This window comes from Coregonus clupeaformis, chromosome 23, assembly GCF_020615455.1.
Source record: "Coregonus clupeaformis isolate EN_2021a chromosome 23, ASM2061545v1, whole genome shotgun sequence".
Taxonomy (NCBI): domain Eukaryota; kingdom Metazoa; phylum Chordata; class Actinopteri; order Salmoniformes; family Salmonidae; genus Coregonus; species Coregonus clupeaformis.
Window position 1 is genome coordinate 19416264 of NC_059214.1, and position 21957 is coordinate 19438220.

Sequence of the window (21957 nt, forward strand, 5' to 3'; positions counted from 1 at the left end):
TAAATGGCAGGTAATCCAAGAAAGATAAGTAGGTGCCCAGTATGTTGCAATAAACTTTAGTGAACTATTAACAGAATATATTTACAAAAGAATAACACACACACACACACACACACACACACACACATATATATATATACAGTACCAGTCAAACAAATCAAAATATATGTTATATTTGAGATTCTTCAAATAGCCACCCTTTGCCTTGATGACAGCTTTGCACACTCTTGGCATTCTTTCAACCAGCTTCACCTGGAAAGCTTTTCAAACATATGCTGAGCACTTGTTGGCTGCTTTTCCTTCACTCTGCCCTCTGACTCATCCCAAACCATCTCAATTGGGTTGAGGTCGGGGGATTGTGGAGGCCAGGTCATTTGATGCAGCACTCCATCACTCTCCTTCTTGGTAAAATAGACCTTACACAGCCTGGAGGTGTGTTGGGTCATTGCCCTGTTGAAAAACAAATGATAGTCCCACTAAGCCCAAACCAGACAGGATGGCGTATCGCTGCAGAATGCTATGGTAGCCATGCTGGTTAAGTGTGCCTTGAATTCTAAATAAATCACAGACAGTGTCACCAGCAAAGCACCCCCACACCATCACACCTCCTCTCAAAGACACGGCGGTTGGAACCAAAAATCTCCAATTTGGACTCCAGACCAAAGGACACATTTCCACCGGTCTAATGTCCATTGCTCGTGTTTCTTGGCCCAAGCAGATCTCTTCTTCTTATTGGTATCCTTTAGTAGTGGTTTCTTTGCAGCAATTCGACCATGAAGGTCTGATTCACACAGTCCCCTCTGAACAGTTGATGTTGAGATGTGTCTGTGACTTGAACTCTGCAAAGCATTTATTTGGGCTGCAATTTCTGAGGCTGGTAACTCTATTGAACAGCAGAGGTAACTCTGGGTCTTCCATTCCTTTGGCGGTCCTCGTGAGAGCCAGTTTCATCATAGCACTTGATGGTTTTTGCGACTGCACTTGAAGAAACTTTCAAAGTTCTCCAGTACAGTAGATGAAGGTAATCCACCATAACGTTGGATGCCAACAGCTGATAAACCCCACAGAAGAAGAGGCGGGGGCGACAACGGTAGCTAGTACACAGCGGTAGAATGTCCTTCGCCCCTGCATGTGGGGCACTTTTTTCCCGCAGTTCTGTTAATGACAGCGAGGGCAGGTGTTCGGCAGGCTGGAGCAAAGGACATTGTGTGCTAGCTACTCCTAAACTCACAGTGTCGCTAGCACACAGTGTCACCCAGTCTCCCACCTGCTAGACAGTGTCCTTTGCCCCCGCCTGTCAGGCACGGTTTTCTCCGGTACACAGCAGGTGGGAGGCGGTCTTCTCACAGAAACGTCTGTAGTGTCCGAACGGTTTGGCCTACAGACTCTCGCGAACACGATGGTGTTCTCCGTTTTGCTCTACTACCCCCACAAGTCCCACAGGACTCATCTGAAGTCGATAACGCTGATGTGCCAACTTCTGTCTGTAGCGTCCGAACCGTTTGGGCTACACTGTGGAAAGGGGAGACTCTCACGAACACACGTTTTGCTCTATGATCCCCACAAGTGTCACAGGACTCGTCTGAAGATAACCCATACAAATGGATGAAAATATGGGGGTAGTTTCGTGCCAACAAAAATAAGGGGTTAATAATAATAATAATATGCCATAGTGGCAGACACTTTTATCCAAAGCGACTTACAGTCATGCGTGCATATATTTTTGTGTATGGGTGGTCCCGGGGATCAAACCCACTATCCTGACATTACAAGCGCCGTGCTCTACCAGCTGAGCTACAGATGACCACAGTGGCTTGCGAAAGTATTCACTCCCCTTGTCATTTTTCCTATTTTGTTGCCTTACAACCTGGTTTTTTGGGGGTTTGTATCATTTCATTTACACAACATGCCTACCACTTTGAATATGCAAAATATTTTTTACTGTGAAACAAACAAGTAATAAGACAAAAAAACTGAAAACTTGAGCATGCATAACTATTCACCCCCCCCAAAGTCAATACTTTGTAGAGCCACCTTTTGCAGCAATTACAGCTGTACGTCTCTTGGGGTATGTCTCTATAAGCTTGGCACATCTAGCCACTGGGATTTTTGCCCATTCTTCAAGGCAAAACTGCTCCAGCTCCTTCAAGTTGGATGGGTTCCGCTGGTGTACAGCAATCTTTAAGTCATACCACAGATTCTCAATTGGATTGAGGTCTGGGCTTTGACTAGGCCATTCCAAGACATTTAAATGTTTCCCCTTAAACCACTTGAGTGTTGCTTTAGCAGTATGCTTAGGGTCCTTGTCCTGCTGGAAGGTGAACCTCCATTCCAGTCTCAAATATCTGGAAGACTGAAACAGGTTTCCCTCAAGAAATTCCCTGTATTTAGCGCCATCCATCATTCCTTCAATTCTGACCAGTTTCCCAGTCCCTGCCGATGAAAAACATCCCCAAAGCATGATGCTGCCACCACCATGCTTCACTGTGGGGATGGTGTTCTCGGGGTGATGAGAGGTGTTGGGTTTGCGCCAGACATAGCGTTTTCCTTGATGGCCAAAAAGCTCAATTTTAGTCTCATCAGACCAGAGTACCTTATTCCATATGTTTGGGGAGTCTCCCACATGCCTTTGGGCAGAACATGTTTGCTTATTTTTTTCTTCAAGCAACGGCTTTTTCTGGCCCCTCTTCCGTAAAGCCCAGCTCTGTGGAGAGTACGGCTTAAAGTGGTCCTATGGACAGATACTCCAATCTCCACTGTGGAGCTTTGCAGCTCCTTCAGGTTTATCTTTGGTCTCTTTGTTGCCTCTCTGATTAATGCCCTCCTTGCCTGGTCCGTGAGTTTTGGTGGGCGGCCCTCTCTTGGCAGGTTTGTTGTTGTGCCATATTCTTTCAATTTTTTAATAATGGATTTAATGGTGCTCCGTGGGATCTTCAAAGTTTCAGATATTTTTTTATAACCCAACCCTGATCTGTACTTCTCCACAACTTTGTCCCTGACCTGTTTGGAGAGCTCCTTGGTCTTCATGGTGCCGCTTGCTTGGTGGTGCCCCTTGCTTAGTGGTGTTGCAGACTCTGGAGCCTTTCAGAAATATATACAGTGGGGAAAAAAAGTATTTAGTCAGCCACCAATTGTGCAAGTTCTCCCACTTAAAAATATGAGAGAGGCCTGTAATTTTCATCATAGGTACACGTCAACTATGACAGACAAAATGAGAAAATAAAATCCAGAAAATCACATTGTAGGATTTTTAATGAATTTATTTGCAAATTATGGTGGAAAATATGTATTTGGTCACCTACAGATTTCTGGCTCTCACAGACCTGTAATTTCTTCTTTAAGAGGCTCCTCTGTCCTCCACTCGTTACCTGTATTAATGGCACCTGTTTGAACTTGTTATCAGTATAAAAGACGCCTGTCCACAACCTCAAACAGTCACACTCCAAACTCCACTATGGCCAAGACCAAAGAGCTGTCAAAGGACACCAGAAACAAAATTGTAGACCTGCATCAGGCTGGGAAGACTGAATCTGCAATAGGTAAACAGCTTGGTTTGAAGAAATCAGCTGTGGGAGCAATTATTAGGAAATGGAAGACATACAAGACCACTGATAATCTCCCTCGATCTGGGGCTCCACGCAAGATCTCACCCCGTGGGGTCAAAATGATCACAAGAACGGTGAGCAAAATCCCAGAACCACACGGGGGGGACCTAGTGAATGACCTGCAGAGAGCTGGGACCAAAGTAACAAAGCCTACCATCAGTAACACACTACGCCGCCAGGGACTCAAATCCTGCAGTGCGAGACGTGTCCCCCTGCTTAAGCCAGTACATGTCCAGGCCCGTCTGAAGTTTGCTAGAGTGCATTTGGATGATCCAGAAGAGGATTGGGAGAATGTCATATGGTCAGATGAAACCAAAATATAACTTTTTGGTAAAAACTCAACTCGTCGTGTTTGGAGGACAAAGAATGCTGAGTTGCATCCAAAGAACACCATACCTACTGTGAAGCATGGGGGTGGAAACATCATGCTTTGGAGCTGTTTTTCTGCAAAGGGACCAGGACGACTGATCCGTGTACAGGAAAGAATGAATGGGGCCATGTATCGTGAGATTTTGAGTGAAAACCTCCTTCCATCAGCAAGGGCATTGAAGATGAAACGTGGCTGGGTCTTTCAGCATGACAATGATCCCAAACACACCGCCTGGGCAACGAAGGAGTGGCTTCGTATGAAGAATTTCAAGGTCCTGGAGTGGCCTAGCCAGTCTCCAGATCTCAACCCCATAGAAAATATTTGGAGGGAGTTGAAAGTCCGTGTTGCCCAGCGACAGCCCCAAAACATCACTGCTCTAGAGGAGATCTGCATGGAGGAATGGGCCAAAATACCAGCAACAGTGTGTGAAAAGCTTGTGAAGACTTACAGAAAATGTTTGACCTGTGTCATTGCCAACAAAGGGTATATAACAAAGTATTGAGAAACTTTTGTTATTGACCAAATACTTATTTTCCACCATCATATGCCAATAAATTCATTAAAAATCCTACAATGTGATTTTCTGGAATTTTTTTTCTCATTTTGTCTGTCATAGTTGACGTGTACCTATGATGAAAATTACAGGCCTCTCTCATCTTTTTAAGTGGGAGAACTTGCACAATTGGTGGCTGACTAAATACTTTTTTTCCCCACTGTATGTCCATTACATGAAATCCCCCCCAAAATCCATGTAAATTACAGGTTGTATTGCAACAAAATAGGAAAAACGCCAAGGGGGATGAATACTTTTGCAAGGAACTGTATGTGTCCAAAAAAAGTAAAATATTTCCTGAGCTTTCTTATATCTCCTAGATATAGGACACACACTTTAAAAACGTATTCCTTATGATACACTTTTTGACTGTATTTTTTGCTCTTTAGGAATGTGTTATTCAATGCGTTTCTATGGGCTATAGTAGTAAAGGCTAAATTACATTTTGTTATATATATTTTTTTATACCTAAAGGGGTCCTAAAATTCTAAATCAAATAGCTAAATGATCCATGGTATTACCATCTTAAAACAAGGCTAAATTACATTTTGTTATATATATTTTTTTATACCTAAAGGGGTCCTAAAATTCTAAATCAAATAGCTAAATGATCCATGGTATTACCATCTTAAAACAATTCCATATATTAGCTTACTAGAACTCTCCCCCAATGGCTTAGACTTTTAGAGGTTAATAATAGACTTGTAAACACAATCACGCAATAGGCTACAGCTGGTTTCACAGCTTCCATGGCGCTTCACAGCTTCCCCGGGTAACTCAATGTATTGTAGCCTCACTCAGACAGTGTTCACTGTACAAATATAACGCATTGCAGCGGTGCTTCGAACATTTTGACTATATTAGCCCACACAGCTACAAAGATGCACTTTTATGCTAGGTTTAGGACCTCATATTGAAGTTTATAGAGACCCCAACTGATGTATAGAACAATCTTTAAATTATCTACTTGGTTTAGACACAAGTATCATGAAACCTCTAACACAAAATATTTATTTGACTTGGTGAAACGTTTTTTACCCGCTTACCACTTTAACTTGCTTACCACTTTTTCCAAGTGATTTCTTCCTTCACAAACTCCATGAAATTATGGCCTCTTCCTAAATATTTGGTCAAATGATTAATTTTGTGTATGGTTTCCTAGCAACAAGGGTGGTTCAACTCACCCCACTCTCCCCTACGTATATGGATATACAGTTCTTATCTTCAGGAGCCCTCCAGAACCTAATACCGAGCAGACATTTTAGATTGAACCTCTGTGAGTGAAGACAGAGAAGAAGAGTAATAGACCCAGCCATTCAAAGTCATCGGACTGTTAGATGATCTAGATCAAACATAATGGTCAGCTAGAAAGATAACACTGTTATTTCACTCTCCACTGAGATGCATGGAGGTTGATGTTTCAGAGAAGTCCAAAAAAGATCAAGAGCTCTTTGTCCTCCTCCTGTGTAAAGGCCACGTACTTCGGTGGAACAGAAAACAGGATTTCTCGTAGACGGCACAATTATTACACCTTTGTTGAGGTGTTTCTTCTTGGAGAGCTGCTGTGCTGATATTACCTGCAGACAGACAAAAGGGCAGTGTGATATAGCTATAGTAGAGGCAGAAGGCGTGTCCAGCTTGTACAGTAGACGCAGGTGGCTGCAAGCCACAGACAGCTGCAGCATAGATCTGGCTCCTTGTCCGTCTGCTGCTCATGGCTTCCCGTCGGGTGGCACCACACCCCGCAGGACACCAGGAAGACCCATCTGCCAATCCAGGGCCTGGCCACAATGGTCCTCTCCAAGCTCCCGTCCCTCTATCCTCCCTCCCATCCACCACCCACCCAGGCCTGGCCACAGCCCTCTCCAAGCCTCAGTCCCTCTAGCCTCCCTCCTGTCACCACTCACCCTGGCGGAGACAGGGACATGCATGTTAACACCATGACCGGGAGATGGTGTTGATGATAATCTCTACACTGCCCTCACCCTCAGGGCTGTGAATGTGCTAGTGCCAAACACACTGTATGTCCAACTCAACAGAAGGTCTCTTCAACAGTAAGGTCTGTTCAGGCATTCTAAGGACAGACTAGAGCAGTGAGTCCTGGTATATTGATTAGATTGCCTCCATAGCTGATTTACAAAACAGTGCACAAGATGAGGAATAAAACAGACAAAAGTTTAATGATAAATTGCATTGTCAGAGTTATTTAATCGGGTTGGATTGACATGGTATGATTCTACCCCATTTATGCAATTTCCTTTTCCCGAGCCTGTCATTTTCAAACGTAACGGACCTCATAAATAAGTTTCCCCTCTGTTGCGAGAGGAAATGTGTCACATATCTTAATTGTATGAGAGAGCGGTGTCAATCTCAACTCTATGTGAGGGAAGGTCAGAGTGTCAGTGTGTTGAGACCAATAACTGGAATTCTCATGTGCTCTGAGGAAATTGCTACTGTAGGATGAATCTCGCTCCCTGGCCTTGGTGAGCCAGTCGCTGGTAAGGAGATTATACAGGCCATGCTGTACTGTCGCTCCAATCATTTCCTGAAAGCTTTTGGCTTTGTGAGGAAGATCAACAAGAAAAATTCTGCAAAGGCTGTGTCAGCGGGAACTGCTGAAATTGTTTTCCTTCAGCACCTTATCTGTGGAAACAGAGGTTACGGGTATCATTTACAAAAAGAGACAAAAAGAAAAGGTTAAAATATAATACACTTTTCAAAGATATGCTCCATTTCTGATAGGCTTCCAATTTTTCTGGTCTTGACACATTTCACTGTAAGGAAAGAATATAAAATAATAAGCTGCTAAAACTGCTTTTTTTCTCTCAAAGTCTTATGTTTTCAATATATCCTTTAATTTGTCTTCCAATTGTTACTTCTGATTGTTACTGATAAATGTAACTCCAAAATGTATGTTTGTATAGAGCAGGAGCAGCTACCATTGGTCAAATTAAGGACCTCCAATACAGACTCCACAGTGGATTGGTGGGATGGGGTATGGATCAGCAAGAAAGAGGGAGGAGGCAAAGACAGTGAAACAAAACTTTACAGCCAAAGGCAATTACTTTGGGGAATTCGGCCTGGATTGCTTTAGGCATAGAGATCCTATAACTTAAATTATGCTAATTTATAACTCTTTTTTTTTTGTCATGTTGCTACGATGGAAATGAACAAGCTCTTCATAGGCAATTGTCTCAGCTCTGAGGGTGTGTGTTTACTATTGGCAAGAATCAAGGGAAATACAACAGGCAGTGATCAATATAATGCCATCTCTCCCCTCCCACACCAACACAGAAGTTGGTGACAGAACACAGAATCAGAGACAGAGACAGAACACAGAATAATTCCAATGGAAGTTTTTATTTAAAAAGATTCTAAGAAATTAACAGAAATAAAGCTTAAGTAACAATCTACTGAAAAAAATATTTTTGGCTTTAACAAACACTACAAAACAAAAATATAGAGGAAAGTTTCCTTAAACTGGACATACAAGTTACCACTGGCAAATGTGTGGCACATGTAAAAGAAAATAACAAATTAACTCTCATATCGATATCTCTATGAAAATCTTTTTTTTCTTCAAACGATCTGTACAAAACGTATCTTCATAAATTACTACTTTTCAATATAACTTAATGACTGTTTAACATTATGGTTAATTAAATGAGCTTTTCTTTCTTTATGCACCTTTCCAACTCTTGACCCAGATGCAGTATGGCACTTGGTTCAGACATTACTAGCAGCATAACCCTCACAAGAATTCAACAGTATTAGTTATCAGTCTCATGCGTTACACAGAAATCTCAAGTATAGTCACAATGGCCCTTCACTTTGGTAACTCAACTCAAGCTGACTTCAGAGGAAATGCTGCTGCAAGTCTGTCTGGACTCTGACAAAGCAACAATGATGTTCTCAGGAGCACAGATCCAGAAAATACCACAGCTTTCAGCTTTTATTTATCTTCAACCACTTTTATTAGCCTCTGGAATCTGGAATTGTGATGAAAGCAGCAGTTCTATTTTTGAAACTATGAAACTGAATTTCTGAACACAACTAAAACACGCTCAACGCACAATTTTCCTCAGAATGATTATAATTATACGTCATAAAAAATAAAACAATTATGGTGAAGAAAATAAAACAACCTGAAAGGAAACAAGTGTATATTGCCAGCTCCTGAGCATGGCGTTTGGTCTGGAAGGGCGGGCTGGACCTGCTAACCCGGCCCAATACAGAGGAGAAAGTAAACTCTGAGGTAGATAACTGGTCAGTCTGTCTGACCATCAGGCCAGAACATAACATATATGGGCCAGAACACAGGCTTCTGGAAAACAACTTAATCATAAAGCCTGTTCAAATCTACTATGATCAAAATAATCTAACTTTAGCAATATCATTCTGTTACACAATGTCAAAACAGATAATTATTGTATTTTTTGTAATTTCATAGTTTCAAACTGTCTTCTTTCCTGGTTTATTCATTTTATAACATTGCATTTTCCATTTTTCTGTAGTGATGAAATCAGTGTGTGGCACTTGTTGGATCCGAATCATCCTTCATGCTTGTTTGTGTCCATATTTTCCATAAAACGTATGAGAACTGAATGTAAATATACAAAAAAAGGCACATTCTCCAAACTGCAATCTAGTCTGGCAAAAAGTCAATTACATCCTGGTTAGAGAGAGAAGTTAAACTATTTCCTCAATTTACTAGCTCACAGTTCTTTGGTGAAGTAAATCAAAATTGAAAGTGCCGAGCTTGTTTGTTTCCTATCAAAGAGCTAGGTGCAATAAAATCTACATATTTATCTCAGTTTCTCCCCAACTCAAACTCCATTAAACGTTTGCCGTAAGTTGTACTGGAAGGCTTTGATAGTTTTTGCACAATAATAGATCCAAGTTTGCCTGTTTGCATTTCAACTGAAAGTGAAAAAGAAACATCCTGCCAAACTGACAAAGAACAACAACATCCCCCAAAAAGACACAACCACAGCCTCCCTTATTCCACCCCCACCCCACAAAGCTTATTTTAGGCTAATCTACAACACCAAGTAATCAAAAAAGGCAAGATTCAAAATGTGATAATTCAGCAGAATTTCTACCACATTCAAACAACCAGAGACATTTAAGGCCCTGTGATTATACAAACATTACATCCTATTAAAAAATCATCATCAGATTTAGCGGGTAATTCACTCTAAACTTTTTTTTCTTAAAAATGTCTACTTTAGATTCATTTTCAGAGGGGAAAAGCAACATCTAAACACAGCAGATTTATTTAGCTATATCCAAAGGAAAAGCCCTATTTCGCTGATTTACAAGGCAATAGCTCTCACCATGTCTTGCTCATTTCTAGCCTAGGTTGCCTATACAGCTACTGTGGTCTAGATGGAAAGATCAATCTAGACCACTAAGATAAATCACTGTACAATAAGAAACATTTAACACTTCACCATAGCAACACTCACACAGCAAGCACAAAACATAATTTTCAAGATGTCTGGCTAATAAAACGTCAGAAAAATCTATTTCAGTACAAAATAAGAGGAAAAACTAAATTAAAATTATAAAAAATATTAACAAAAGAAATCTTTACTATCATGCACCTTAAACAACAAGTCACATGGTCCTCTATAGGTTCTTGCATCCATGTGACAATTCTTGGTAAAAAATAAACATTCTTTCTTTAGTAAAATACAACAATTTCTTTCTTATTTTTTAGAGAATTAATGACTTATTTGCACTTCATGGAACTTATACCAAAATAGTCTCACTTGTTTTTCTTATCACTAACAAAAGGAAATCATTGCAGAATCTGTGCAAAATGGTGATACATCCTTAACGCACAATCCATCACCAGAAGAAGCCATGATTGTTTCAACTGTCATCCCATCTTCTGGGCTCCTACCACACCTGAGAGGACACAACCAAGACAGTCAAATGATTGTACACTCTGGTACTAAAGCCTTGTTCACATTTGCAGTTTGAAGTGACTTAAATCCTATTTGTTTGCATATCCGATTCGAATCTGTTCTTTTTCCTGCAGTCTGAACATACAAAAAGCACATGGAATCTGATATTTCAAGCCACATTTCAAACCTTGGTAGGTAATTTGAAATCAGATACAAATCTGATTCCTGGCCATTCGACTTGTGTCTGAACGGTCAAATCTGATGTATTTGCCCTCAAGTGGTTTTTAGACTGTTATTTGGCATATATTGTTGCTTACTAGCTACTCTGTTGAGATTTTGACAAGAACATGTGGTAGCTAACTAGCTTGTTAATTGTTTACAAACAAATTAGTGAATGCGCTAGAAAGCTAAACAGCTACCTAGCTAGCTAGTTGACTGCTGTGGCTAGCCAAAAAGGACTCGTTTTGAAAGTTGGATCATCTTATCCTATGAGGCTTTAAAAGTGTCCTTACACTATGATTTTCAACATTCAAAGCAACTGGGAAACATCCATGGCAGGCATTGTTGTCACGTTAGCTTGATACGTAACCTCTTGAGTGATAGGAAGCACGAGCACCACCATCAATCAGCCTACACGTTACTATGACAACTAGCCATGTCAGCAAATGACTGCTGTCTGACCACACACAAACCCGATTTGGTCACTTGTAACTTGCTGTTTGGTCAGTCAGTATTTGAAAACAGATTAGAAAATTTAAATCATTAAGCAATAAGGCATGATAACCTGGGGATTACCGTGTGAATAACTCCCGAATAAGGGCTGTTCTTAGGCCCAATGCGGAGCGAAAGGCCCAGGGAAACAGCCCTTAGGAGGGAGTTATAGGCTACAAGATAGTTCCCGGGATCGAGTGCCTTATTGCTTTTATAAAACGATTCCCAACATATTAAAAACAGATGAACAATATGTTTACATTAATAACTTTATTTTAGTGAGTAAATTAATTTTATTTAATACTTCCACCTGACGATATAGTCCGGGGAAAAGCCAGTTGTTAGTTCTGAGATTGTGAAGTTGCTAGCCAAATAGGCTGGTCATTCATTCTATCCATTCTATTTGGCTGGGCTATGCTAAACAAATCATTGGCATGTAGCTACGCAGGCTAGCTACTTCTGCTTTGCTAGCTAGCCAACTAAAGCTAACTCACAATCACACCAAGCAGCTGAATTGACAGCAAACTATGTGCAATTTTGTTTGTTTTACCTTTGTTTCTATTGCCATTTCTATGGATATATCCATTATAATTATCCCATAAATTAATGAATTCGCCTGGCTCAGAGAAGCTGTCAGTCTCATATGGCACAGGGGAGATCGCAACATTGTTGCACAGGTCGGCGAGGCAGGCAGCAAAGTTTAGACAAACCCCCAATGTTGCAAACCTCATGCTAGACTTACAAGCATGGGGAAATTTACATTTTAGTCATTTAGCAGATGCTCTTATCCAGAGCGACTTACAGTAAGGAGTGCATAAATTTTTGTACTGGTTCCCCGTGGGAATCAAACCCACAAGCCTGGCGTTGCAAGCGCCATGCTCTACCAACTGAGCCACATGGGACCATAATGTCTTAATGCTTTTTTCCAGGGGAGATTACGTTTATGAATGGCCTAGCTGGGCTGTGGCACAGTGGATGCGCATTGACAATTTACATGGAACTGTTAACAGGCAATACCCGGGGATTGTGGTGAATAACTCCATGCTATCAACCAATCAGCATCCAGGATCCAGGATCCAAACAATCCATTTTATAATATAAAACATCTACACACAACCATACAGGCTAGCCTGAAGACCATGGTCCCAAATGGCACCATATTCCCTATATAGTGCACTAAGTTCTGTACTCGTGCACTATATAGGGAATAGGGTGCCATTTGAGATGCACCCCATGTATGACATATGAAAAAGATCCCACACTGACTGTACCTCCGTATTACTTGGTTTGTTGGTAGGTGTATGGGGAATGATCACCGGATGACTCCACCTGTTGTTGCTGACTGTTGTCCTGGAAGGAAAATTAAGACTGGATAAGGCTCAACAGCAGTTTAGCATCTATAAATACATCAATGGTTATCTATGTGAATTATCTCTTTTATCTAGCATCTATAAACATCCAAGTCGTAAGTATGGCTAAAATCTTATGGGCCTTGTTTCACAGACCTAGTCCTGGACTAAAAATCATTCTTAATGGAGATTCTCCATTGAAATAACTTTTGAGTCCAGAACTAGGCCTAATCTGTGTCTGGTAAACCGGCCCTATAGGTACAGCTAAGGTACAGGACAGCATAAAATAGGATTAATAAATAGTAAATTAATCTCAAACCTCCACTGGAACATTTGCAGTCTGCATGTGTGTGTACTGGGGAATATAGGCTCCTTGCATAGAGTTTGCAGCCATGTACTGCACAAGGAAGGACAGAACTGTGTTAGCATAAATCCATCTAAATTGCACTATATACAATACAGATTCCGACATCAAATGTACTTCTGGGGCTGTATGCGAGTGTCTCAGAGTAGGAGCACTGGTCTAGGATCAGGTCTCTCCTATGATCTAAAAAATGCTAAACTGATCCTAGATCAGCACTCCTACTCTGAGACGCTTGATACAAACAGCCTTTGCTCTAATTATACAACACATGAACACAGTTTAGAGGTATTTGACCCTGCGACCCCAGATCTCTCACCGTTCCTGTGCTTCCCATGGAGAGATGACTCATCTGCTGAGTGAGAGGGCTCATCATGGATGTAGGCTGTAGTGACATAGTATGGTCCATAGAGGGCGATATCACCGCTCCCTGGGGCAGAGAGTGTAAGAGGATGAGAGCACGATAGCAGAGGCACACAGACATTCATGGATCCTATATTTCTTTGTACTTATAATAAGTAAATGCTACACACATCCACGAATATCATGCAATATCAAAATGGCAGAAACAGAGGAGTGAGAGACAGTGTAAGAGAGAAAGAAGGACAGACCTCAGGTGCGTCCAGAATGGCACCCTATTTCATTTTACATTTTAGTCATTTAGCATACGCTCTTATCCAAAGCGACTTACAGTTAGTGAGTGCACACATTTTCATACTGGCCCCCCGTGGGAATCGAACCCACAACCCTGGCGTTGCAAGCGCCATGCACTACCAACTGAGCTACACAGGGCCCACGTAGTGCACTACTTTTGACAAGAGCCCTATGGAACCTGGTCAAAAGTAGTCCACTGAAAAGGGAATAGGGTGCCATTTAAGACGCAGCCTTCCTGTTAAGTGTCTGGAACTAGTCAGGGCAGATAGGTGGAGCTGGAGAGGGTTAGAATAATACCTAGATTAAACCCTTCCCTTCCTGAATCATGTATCATTCCACAAGGGCATGCCCTCTGTTAGGTTTCAGACCGAGAGGGAGATCAACTGAGCTCAGTGCGTCAGACTTCATATCCTATATCCACATTACAAGGTAGCTGGCCACACTGACTTTAGAAGTCACTGGATGCATCCCAAATGGCACTCTATTCTGTATATAGTGCACAACCTTTGACCAGAGGTGTAGGCACTACATAGGGAATAGGGTGCAATTGGGAAGCAACCACTGACAATCTTGGGTTATTATCACTGAGCAAGCTAGAGGCAAATTGGAGTATTTGTAATTAAAACACCCACTGGGAACCACTATTTCCTTGTAAAAGCAGGTACTACTTTACTGTACAGAACAACAATTACTCAGCTCCCTACCATCTGTTAGGAAATACAAATGGAATCACTCATCAAACACAAGATGTTTGAAGCGCTTCCAACTTGTTGTGTGGTGAGTGCTTGTGGTGAGCATCACCAAGAGAGCCAGGCAGTATTTCACCGTAGTGCCAGTAAATCCCAGAGAGCCCAGTCACACCCTGTATGTGTGGCCTCACTACCATCCATCTTACTTTTCACCTCCCTGTTTCTCCTCTTTTCTAAACATAGAGCAAAGGGAACATCTGCATACAGCTGATCTACACCTGCCCAGAGTAAGAAAGAAAAGAAGAGAGAGGAGAGAAGGGAAGGAGAGAAGAGAAGGAGAGGAGAAACATTACATTCCAAGGTGAGGGAAGAAAATGAGGACAGGAGATGATGAGAAAAAGAAGCAGGGGGAGTGAAAGAGAGAGTCAAGTAAGGTTGTTTATTTGGTCTTACTGGGTGCTGCATGATGTAGGGCTGGTGGGTAACCCAGGAGGGATTCTGTACCTGGAACATCACACATTCACTCTGTAAACACACTGGCACAGGGCACAGGGCAGGAGCTATTTCAGGAGCTCACATGCCTCTCGGTTTGGCTCAGCACTACAGGATGCGTCCCAAATGGCACCCTATTCCCTATAAAGTGCACTACTTGTGCAGTACTTTTGACCAGTACCTATAGGGCTCTGGTCAAAAGTACAAAATTAGTGCACTATACAGGGGATAGGGTGCCATTTGGGACACAGTCCAGGGAGTAAGGCCATAGTGACCTCTCACAGCCCCAGCCCCAAACCTCTAAGGAGAGCCCTCAAAGATAAGTGTTATATAAGGTTAATACATACATACAGACCTGGTCAATTACATAAAGTGTGTATTGTGGGTGTGTAGAACAGTAATGCTACTCAGTCATGCAAACCCATCCATCCATATCAATTGAATGAGGTAGATGCCAACCTGGTACGTGGAGATAGGTGAGAGATATGGAGACATGGACGTTTGAGCAATCATCCTGTTTCCGATGCTGTATGGAGACGCATAAAATCTGTAGAGGGAAATTCAAACGTTTATAAAGTCCTACGCACCACAAAATAATATGCCTTTGATTTGATTGATTCCTTACTCACAGTTTACCCCCCCCCCAAAAAAAAAAAAAAATAAGTAAATGCTGAATTGACATAATAAAAAATTGCATTATGAACACAGGGGATTTGTTTCGGTGGCTCTTACCCGTTTTGCATTGCCGCTGTGGTGGTGTCGTATGTGAGGGTCATTCCAGCCTGGGGACATAGAAATGAACAAGAGAGCTAAAATGAGACAAGCTAACCCATACCCTGGGGCAACCCACACAAACAGTCACATTAGCCTTAAACAAATCTCCCCTTGACACCTACAGTGGGGAAAAAAAGTATTTAGTCAGCCACAAATTGTGCAAGTTCTCCCACTTAAAAAGATGAGAGAGGCCTGTAATATTCATCATAGGTACACGTCAACTATGACAGACAAATTGAGAAAAGAAAATCCTGAAAATCACATTGTAGGATTTTTTATGAATTTATTTGCAAATTATGGTGGAAAATAAGTATTTGGTCACCTACAAACAAGCAAGATTTCTGGCTCTCACAGACCTGTAACTTCTTCTTTAAGAGGCTCCTCTGTCCTCCACTCGTTACCTGTATTAATGGCACCTGTTTGAACTTTCTATCAGTATAAAAGACACCTGTCCACAACCTCAAACAGTCACACTCCAAACTCCACTATGGCCAAGACCAAAGAGCTGTCAAAGGACACCAGAAACAAAATTGTAGACCTGCACCAGGCTGGGAAGACTGAATCTGCAATAGGTAAGCAGCTTGGTTTGAAGAAATCAACTGTGGGAGCAATTATTAGGAAATGGAAGACATACAAGACCACTGATAATCTCCCTCGATCTGGGGCTCCACGCATGATCTCACCCCGTGGGGTCAAAATGATCACAAGAACGGTGAGCAAAAATACCAGAACCACACGGGGGGACCTAGTGAATGACCTGCAGAGAGCTGGGACCAAAGTAACAAATACTTCCATCAGTAACACACTACACCGCCAGGGACTCAAATCCTGCAGTGCCAGACGTGTCCCCCTGCTTAAGCCAGTACATGTCCAGGCCCGTCTGAAGTTTGCTAGAGTGCATTTGGATGATCCAGAAGAGGATTGGGAGAATGTCATATGGTCAGATGAAACCAAAATATAACTTTTTGGTAAAAACTCAACTCGTCGTGTTTGGAGGACAAAGAATGCTGAGTTGCATCCAAAGAACACCATACCTACTGTAAAGCATGGGGGTGGAAACATCATGCTTTGGGGCTGTTTTTCTGCAAAGGGACCAGGACGACTGATCCGTGTAAAGGAAAGAATGAATGGGGCCATGTATCGTGAGATTTTGAGTGAAAACCTCCTTCCATCAGCAAGGGCATTGAAGATGAAACGTGGCTGGGTCTTTCAGCATGACAATGATCCCAAACACACCGCCGGGCAACGAAGGAGTGGCTTCGTAAGAAGCATTTCAAGGTCCTGGAGTGGCCTAGCCAGTCTCCAGATCTCAACCCCATAGAAAATCTTTGGAGGGAGTTGAAAGTCCGTGTTGCCCAGCGACAGCCCCAAAACATCACTGCTCTAGAGGAGATCTGCATGGAGGAATGGGCCAAAATACCAGCAACAGTGTGTGAAAACCTTGTGAAGACTTACAGAAAACGTTTGACCTGTGTCATTGCCAACAAAGGGTATATAACAAAGTATTGAGAAACTTTTGTTATTGACCAAATACTTATTTTCCACCATAATTTGCAAATAAATTCATTAAAAATCCTACAATATGATTTTCTGGATTTTTTTTTCTCATTTTGTCTGTCATAGTTGACGTGTACCTATGATGAAAATTACAGGCCTCTCTCATCTTTTTAAGTGGGAGAACTTGCACACTTGGTGGCTGACTAAATACTTTTTTTCCCCACTGTATGTAGACTAATTACTGTATTTACACCTCATAACTCTGTCAGAGTTTTAGGTATAAGATTGAACCTTGACGTATGTTTATTAAAATTGGAACTAGACTGTTTTTACACATACAAACACATAGCCTTTGTGTGAGTTCTCCTGTCTGAACACCCTTCCTATAGATGTGCTCTTCCATGTACAGTAATCCCACTCCATCCAACATGCATACTGAAACGAAAGGGCAGCAGCACTCACCAGTCTTGCATCGCCGTCTCTAGCCCACGCACGGCCGTTCTGCACATATTTATACTGGCTCTGCCTCTTTTTCTGCCCGCCGTCAGCAAACTTACACAGCAAGGGCTCCAGTGGCACTGGAGAGAAAGAGAAAGTGAGAGAGCGAGAGAGAGAGGGGGGGACAAAGGGAGAGAGAGGTGACAAAGGGAGAGAGAGGGGACAAAGGGAGAGAGAGGAGACAAAGGGAGAGAGAGGGGGGACAAAGGGGGAGAGAGGGGGGACAAAGGGGGAGAGAGGGGGGACAAAGGGAGAGAGAGGGGGACAAAGGGAGTGAGAGGGGACAAAGGGTGAGGGAGGGGGGACAAAGGGGGAGAGAGAGGGGACAAAGGGAGAGAGAGGGGACAAAGGGAGAGAGAGGGGACAAAGGGAGAGAGGGGGGACAAAGGAAGAGAGAGGGGGGACAAAGGGGGAGAGAGGGGGGACAAAGGGAGAGAGAGGGGGACAAAGGGAGTGAGAGGGGACAAAGGGTGAGGGAGGGGGGACAAAGGGAGAGAGAAGGGAAAAGGGAGAGAGATGGGGGACAAAGGGAGAGAGAGGAGACAAAGGGAGAGAGAGGGGGGACAAAGGGGGAGAGAGAGGAGACAAAGGGAGAGAGAGGGGACAAAGGGAGAGAGAGGGGACAAAGGGAGAGAGGGGGGACAAAGGAAGAGAGAGGGGGGACAAAGGGGGAGAGAGGGGGACAAAGGGAGAGAGAGGGGGACAAAGGGAGTGAGAGGGGACAAAGGGTGAGGGAGGGGGGACAAAGGGGGAGAGAGAGGAGACAAAGGGAGAGAGAGGAGACAAAGGGAGAGAGAGGGGACAAAGGGAGAGAGAGGGGACAAAGGGAGAGAGAGGAGACAAAGGGAGAGAGGGGGGACAAAGGGAGAGAGAGGGGACAAAGGAGAGAGAGGGGACAAAGGGAGAGAGGGGGACAAAGGAGAGAGGGAAAGGGGAGAGAGAGGGGACAAAGGGAGAGAGAAAGGGGACAAAGGAGAGAGAGGGGACAAAGGGGGAGAGAGGGGGACAAAGGGAGAGAGAGGAGACAAAGGGAGAGAGAGGGGGACAAAGGGAGAGAGAGGGGACAAAGGGAGAGAGAGGGAGACAAAGGTGAGAGAGAGGGACAAAGGGAGACAAAGGAGAGAGAGAGGGGACAAAGGGAGAGAGAGGAGACAAAGGGAGAGAGAGGGGGACAAAGGGAGAGAGAGGAGACAAAGGGGAGAGAGGGGACAAAGGGAGAGAGAGGGGACAAAGGGAGAGAGGGGGGGACAAAGGGGAGAGAGAGGGGACAAAGGGAGAGAGAGGGGACAAAGGAGAGAGGAGGAGACAAAGGGAGAGAGGGGGACAAAGGGAGAGAGGGGACAAAGGGAGAGAGAGGAGACAAAGGGAGGAGAGAGGAGACAAAGGGAGAGAGAGGAGACAAAGGGAGAGAGAGGGGACAAAGGGAGAGAGAGGAGACAAAGGGAGAGAGTGGAGACAAAGGGAGAGAGAGGGGACAAAGGGAGAGAGAGGAGACAAAGGGAGAGAGAGGGGACAAAGGGAGAGAGGAGACAAAGGGAGAGAGAGGGACAAAGGGAGAGAGAGGGGACAAAGGGAGAGAGAGGGGACAAAGGGAGAGAGAGGAGACAAAGGGAGAGAGAGGAGACAAAGGGAGAGAGAGGGGACAAAGGGAGAGAGAGGGGACAAAGGGAGAGAGAGGGGACAAAGGGAGAGAGAGGGGACAAAGGGAGAGAGAGGGGACAAAGGGAGAGAGAGGAGACAAAGGGAGAGAGGGGGGACAAAGGGAGAGAGAGGGGACAAAGGGAGAGAGTGGAGACAAAGGGAGAGAGAGGGGACAAAGGGAGAGAGAGGAGACAAAGGGAGAGAGGGGGACAAAGGGAGAGAAGGGGACAAAGGGAGAGAGAGGAGACAAAGGGAGAGAGGGGGGACAAAGGGAGAGAGGGGGGACAAAGAGAGAGAGAGGAGACAAAGGGAGAGAGTGGGGACAAAGGGAGAGAGGGGGGACAAAGGGAGAGAGAGGGGACAAAGGGAGAGAGAGGAGACAAAGGGAGAGAGGGGGGACAAAGGGAGAGAGAGGGGACAAAGGGAGAGAGAGGAGACAAAGGGAGAGAGAGGGGACAAAGGGAGAGAGAGGGGACAAAGGGGGAGGCAGGTAGCCTAGTGGTTAAGAGTGTTGGGCCAGTAACCGAAAAGTCGCTGGTTCGAATCCCTAGGTAGACTAGGTGAAAAATCTGTCCATGTGCCCTTAAGCAAGGCACTTAACCCCAATTGCTCCTGTAAGTCGCTCTGGATAAGAGCATCTGCTAAATGACTAAAATGTAAATGTTACTGTACAGTCAATCAGGCAGCTAACTGAGCCTGGGAGTGGGCTTTTAGCCCGGCTGAGAAACACAGGACATCTCATTTGACAGCTGTGGCCCTGTAATCCCTGTCCTTTACTAAAGGCGGCAGGGCCAGAGGACACTATTTCAGTCGATTAATCCAATTAAATAGCTTAGACTGGGAAAGAACGCAGCTCTCCAGCCACAGAAGGCACTCTGCCTCTTAGTAGAGGGTCTATGGCACTAGGGCCCTGGTCAACAGTAGTGCACTATATAAGGAAAAGGATGCCATTTTGGACACAGACCCAACCTCCTGAAGGGACCACAGATCTGCTGCTTGACCACTCACTGTATTGGTTCACATCCCAATGAACCAATAGGCAATCCATCTTTTACTGTAATTTGAAGCTGTTTAATAAAAGAGCTAACACTTGAGAGCCAGTGCAGCTGATGAAAGAGTGAAAAATAATTGGTTGGTAGAAATCGGTCTCTTACCAGCAACTCCAGGTGGTGTCTTAATAAACTTCCCGTTGAAGTGAGAGATAACTGAATCACATTTCTCTGTCGACTCCATCCTGAAATACGCAGGAGATGAGAAGTTAAATCAATTTCATTATATATACTGCAGAATCACATGGTGGCATCCTACAGTGCTTTATGTTTTAGACTGAATATAAATGTAGACTTTCCAATAAATGTTTTTTAAATGGATCAATATCCTGGGCTTTAATCTTGGTTGCAGGTCCTAGAGTGTACTTGAGGTTAATATATATTCATATAGAAATGTAATATAGTAAATATATCTCTGCTCTGGATCTGGGGTAACATGCATGCAGGCAGAGACTTGACCACACACCCTCTCATAGACAGACAGAATATTGTGTTTCTGCTTTGTGAATCAAGGGCTTGGCCTCCCTTTCAGGTTAGTCAGTCAAGTGTCCTGTTATGTGAGCATGAAAGGCGGCGGTCCACGTTAACACTATAATTACACCACCCCAGTCATAACGAAACTGATCTTCAACAGGCACTTCAATACATTAACTCTTCATCGTCCATTAAAATCCACGTCTAACCAAAGTGTGTTCACTCATTCTCTCTGGGGAAAAGTGGAAATACAATAGCTCCTCACTGCAAATGAATGGGCTATAATCAAGCAATGCAGTTGGGAATTTTGATTACATGATAATAAATGTTTAGCCTGATCTGTTTGTGCTCTTGTAAACTCCATTGCTATCCTTGCCAAGCCAAACATTGGTTTTGCACGACAATGAATGACAAGGAGTTGGCGTGATAGCACAAATGGACTGGCATTTAGGCTATCAATTTCAGTCATGTGAATAAAAATGCCATTCATGAATGTTGGGTTGTGGCGCCTGTTCATTCTACTACTAGTGGCTGACCTTGCAAAGCCCACCCCTCTACTGGCTCCATTGGAGTCCCTCAGTATTCGGGTAGAGATGACCTGGCCAAAGGGCTTGAGCATGGTCTCAAGCTCCTGCTCGTCCATCGACAGCGGCAGGTTTGAGATATACAGGTTGGTGGGGTCTTGTTCTTGTTGCTGCGTGGTGATAAAAGACAGGAAGCATTGACATGTTAAGACACTTAAGAACAATCTTGACACAACCTGGAAAAACACCTCAAACATTTCAACTCCATCTCTTCATTGGCATCAATTTCACTTTCAGGCACGGCAGTCATATCCCTTGAATAATTCCTACTCTCTGTCTGTGTCCCAAAATGCACTCTATTCCCAATATAGTGCACTACGTTTGTCCAGAGCCCTTGACCAGGGCCCATAGAGCTCTGGTCAAACGTAGTGCACTGTATAGGGAATAGGGTGCCATTTGGGACACACAGTCTGAGATCGCTTTGACAGGGGTTAACCCTGGCCATGATGTCTCTCTCTACCTCTGCTGTCTTTGTCTGCCTGGGTTTTTAGCTAATAAAGGGTCACCATGAATAGTGATTTGCATGCAGCCCACGGCTGGTTGAGACCCACATCAGCTGATTTCTTCCTGTATTTCAATAGCATCAGCAGAAATATAAGACATAGCTATGGGTCCCCGGGTAGCAGCCGCTCACCATTAATATTCATCAGCGTCCTGCCGCATTCTGTACCCAGCCTAACACACTGGATTGGATTACTAAGGTATAACGCTGACAGAAACATTTACACCCAACTATTAGGAACA

General features: G+C 43.6%; 1 protein-coding gene across 6 annotated transcripts in view; it reads right to left on the reverse strand.

Moving 5' to 3' along the window:
* Positions 1–6731: 6731 nt before the first annotated feature.
* Positions 6732–21957, reverse strand: part of LOC121536827 (RNA-binding motif, single-stranded-interacting protein 1-like) — a 47172-nt gene continuing 31946 nt past the window's right edge. For 3 of the 6 annotated variants that reach the window (XM_041844406.1, XM_041844408.1, XM_041844410.2), the window contains exons 5-14: positions 21166–21323; positions 20261–20340; positions 17430–17545; positions 15429–15478; positions 15156–15243; positions 14658–14708; positions 13181–13291; positions 12820–12897; positions 12423–12501; positions 7863–10441 (exon numbers count right to left, since the gene is read on the reverse strand). In XM_041844406.1, coding sequence (XP_041700340.1) covers positions 12430–12501; positions 12820–12897; positions 13181–13291; positions 14658–14708; positions 15156–15243; positions 15429–15478; positions 17430–17545; positions 20261–20340; positions 21166–21323 — 804 coding nt within the window. In that variant the 3' untranslated portion in view covers positions 7863–10441; positions 12423–12429. Of the gene's footprint in view, positions 7172–7862; positions 10442–12422; positions 12502–12819; positions 12898–13180; positions 13292–14657; positions 14709–15155; positions 15244–15428; positions 15479–17429; positions 17546–20260; positions 20341–21165; positions 21324–21957 lie in introns of those variants that run through there. The other 3 variants (XM_041844411.2, XM_041844412.2, XM_041844407.1) reach the window with 2 other exon arrangements.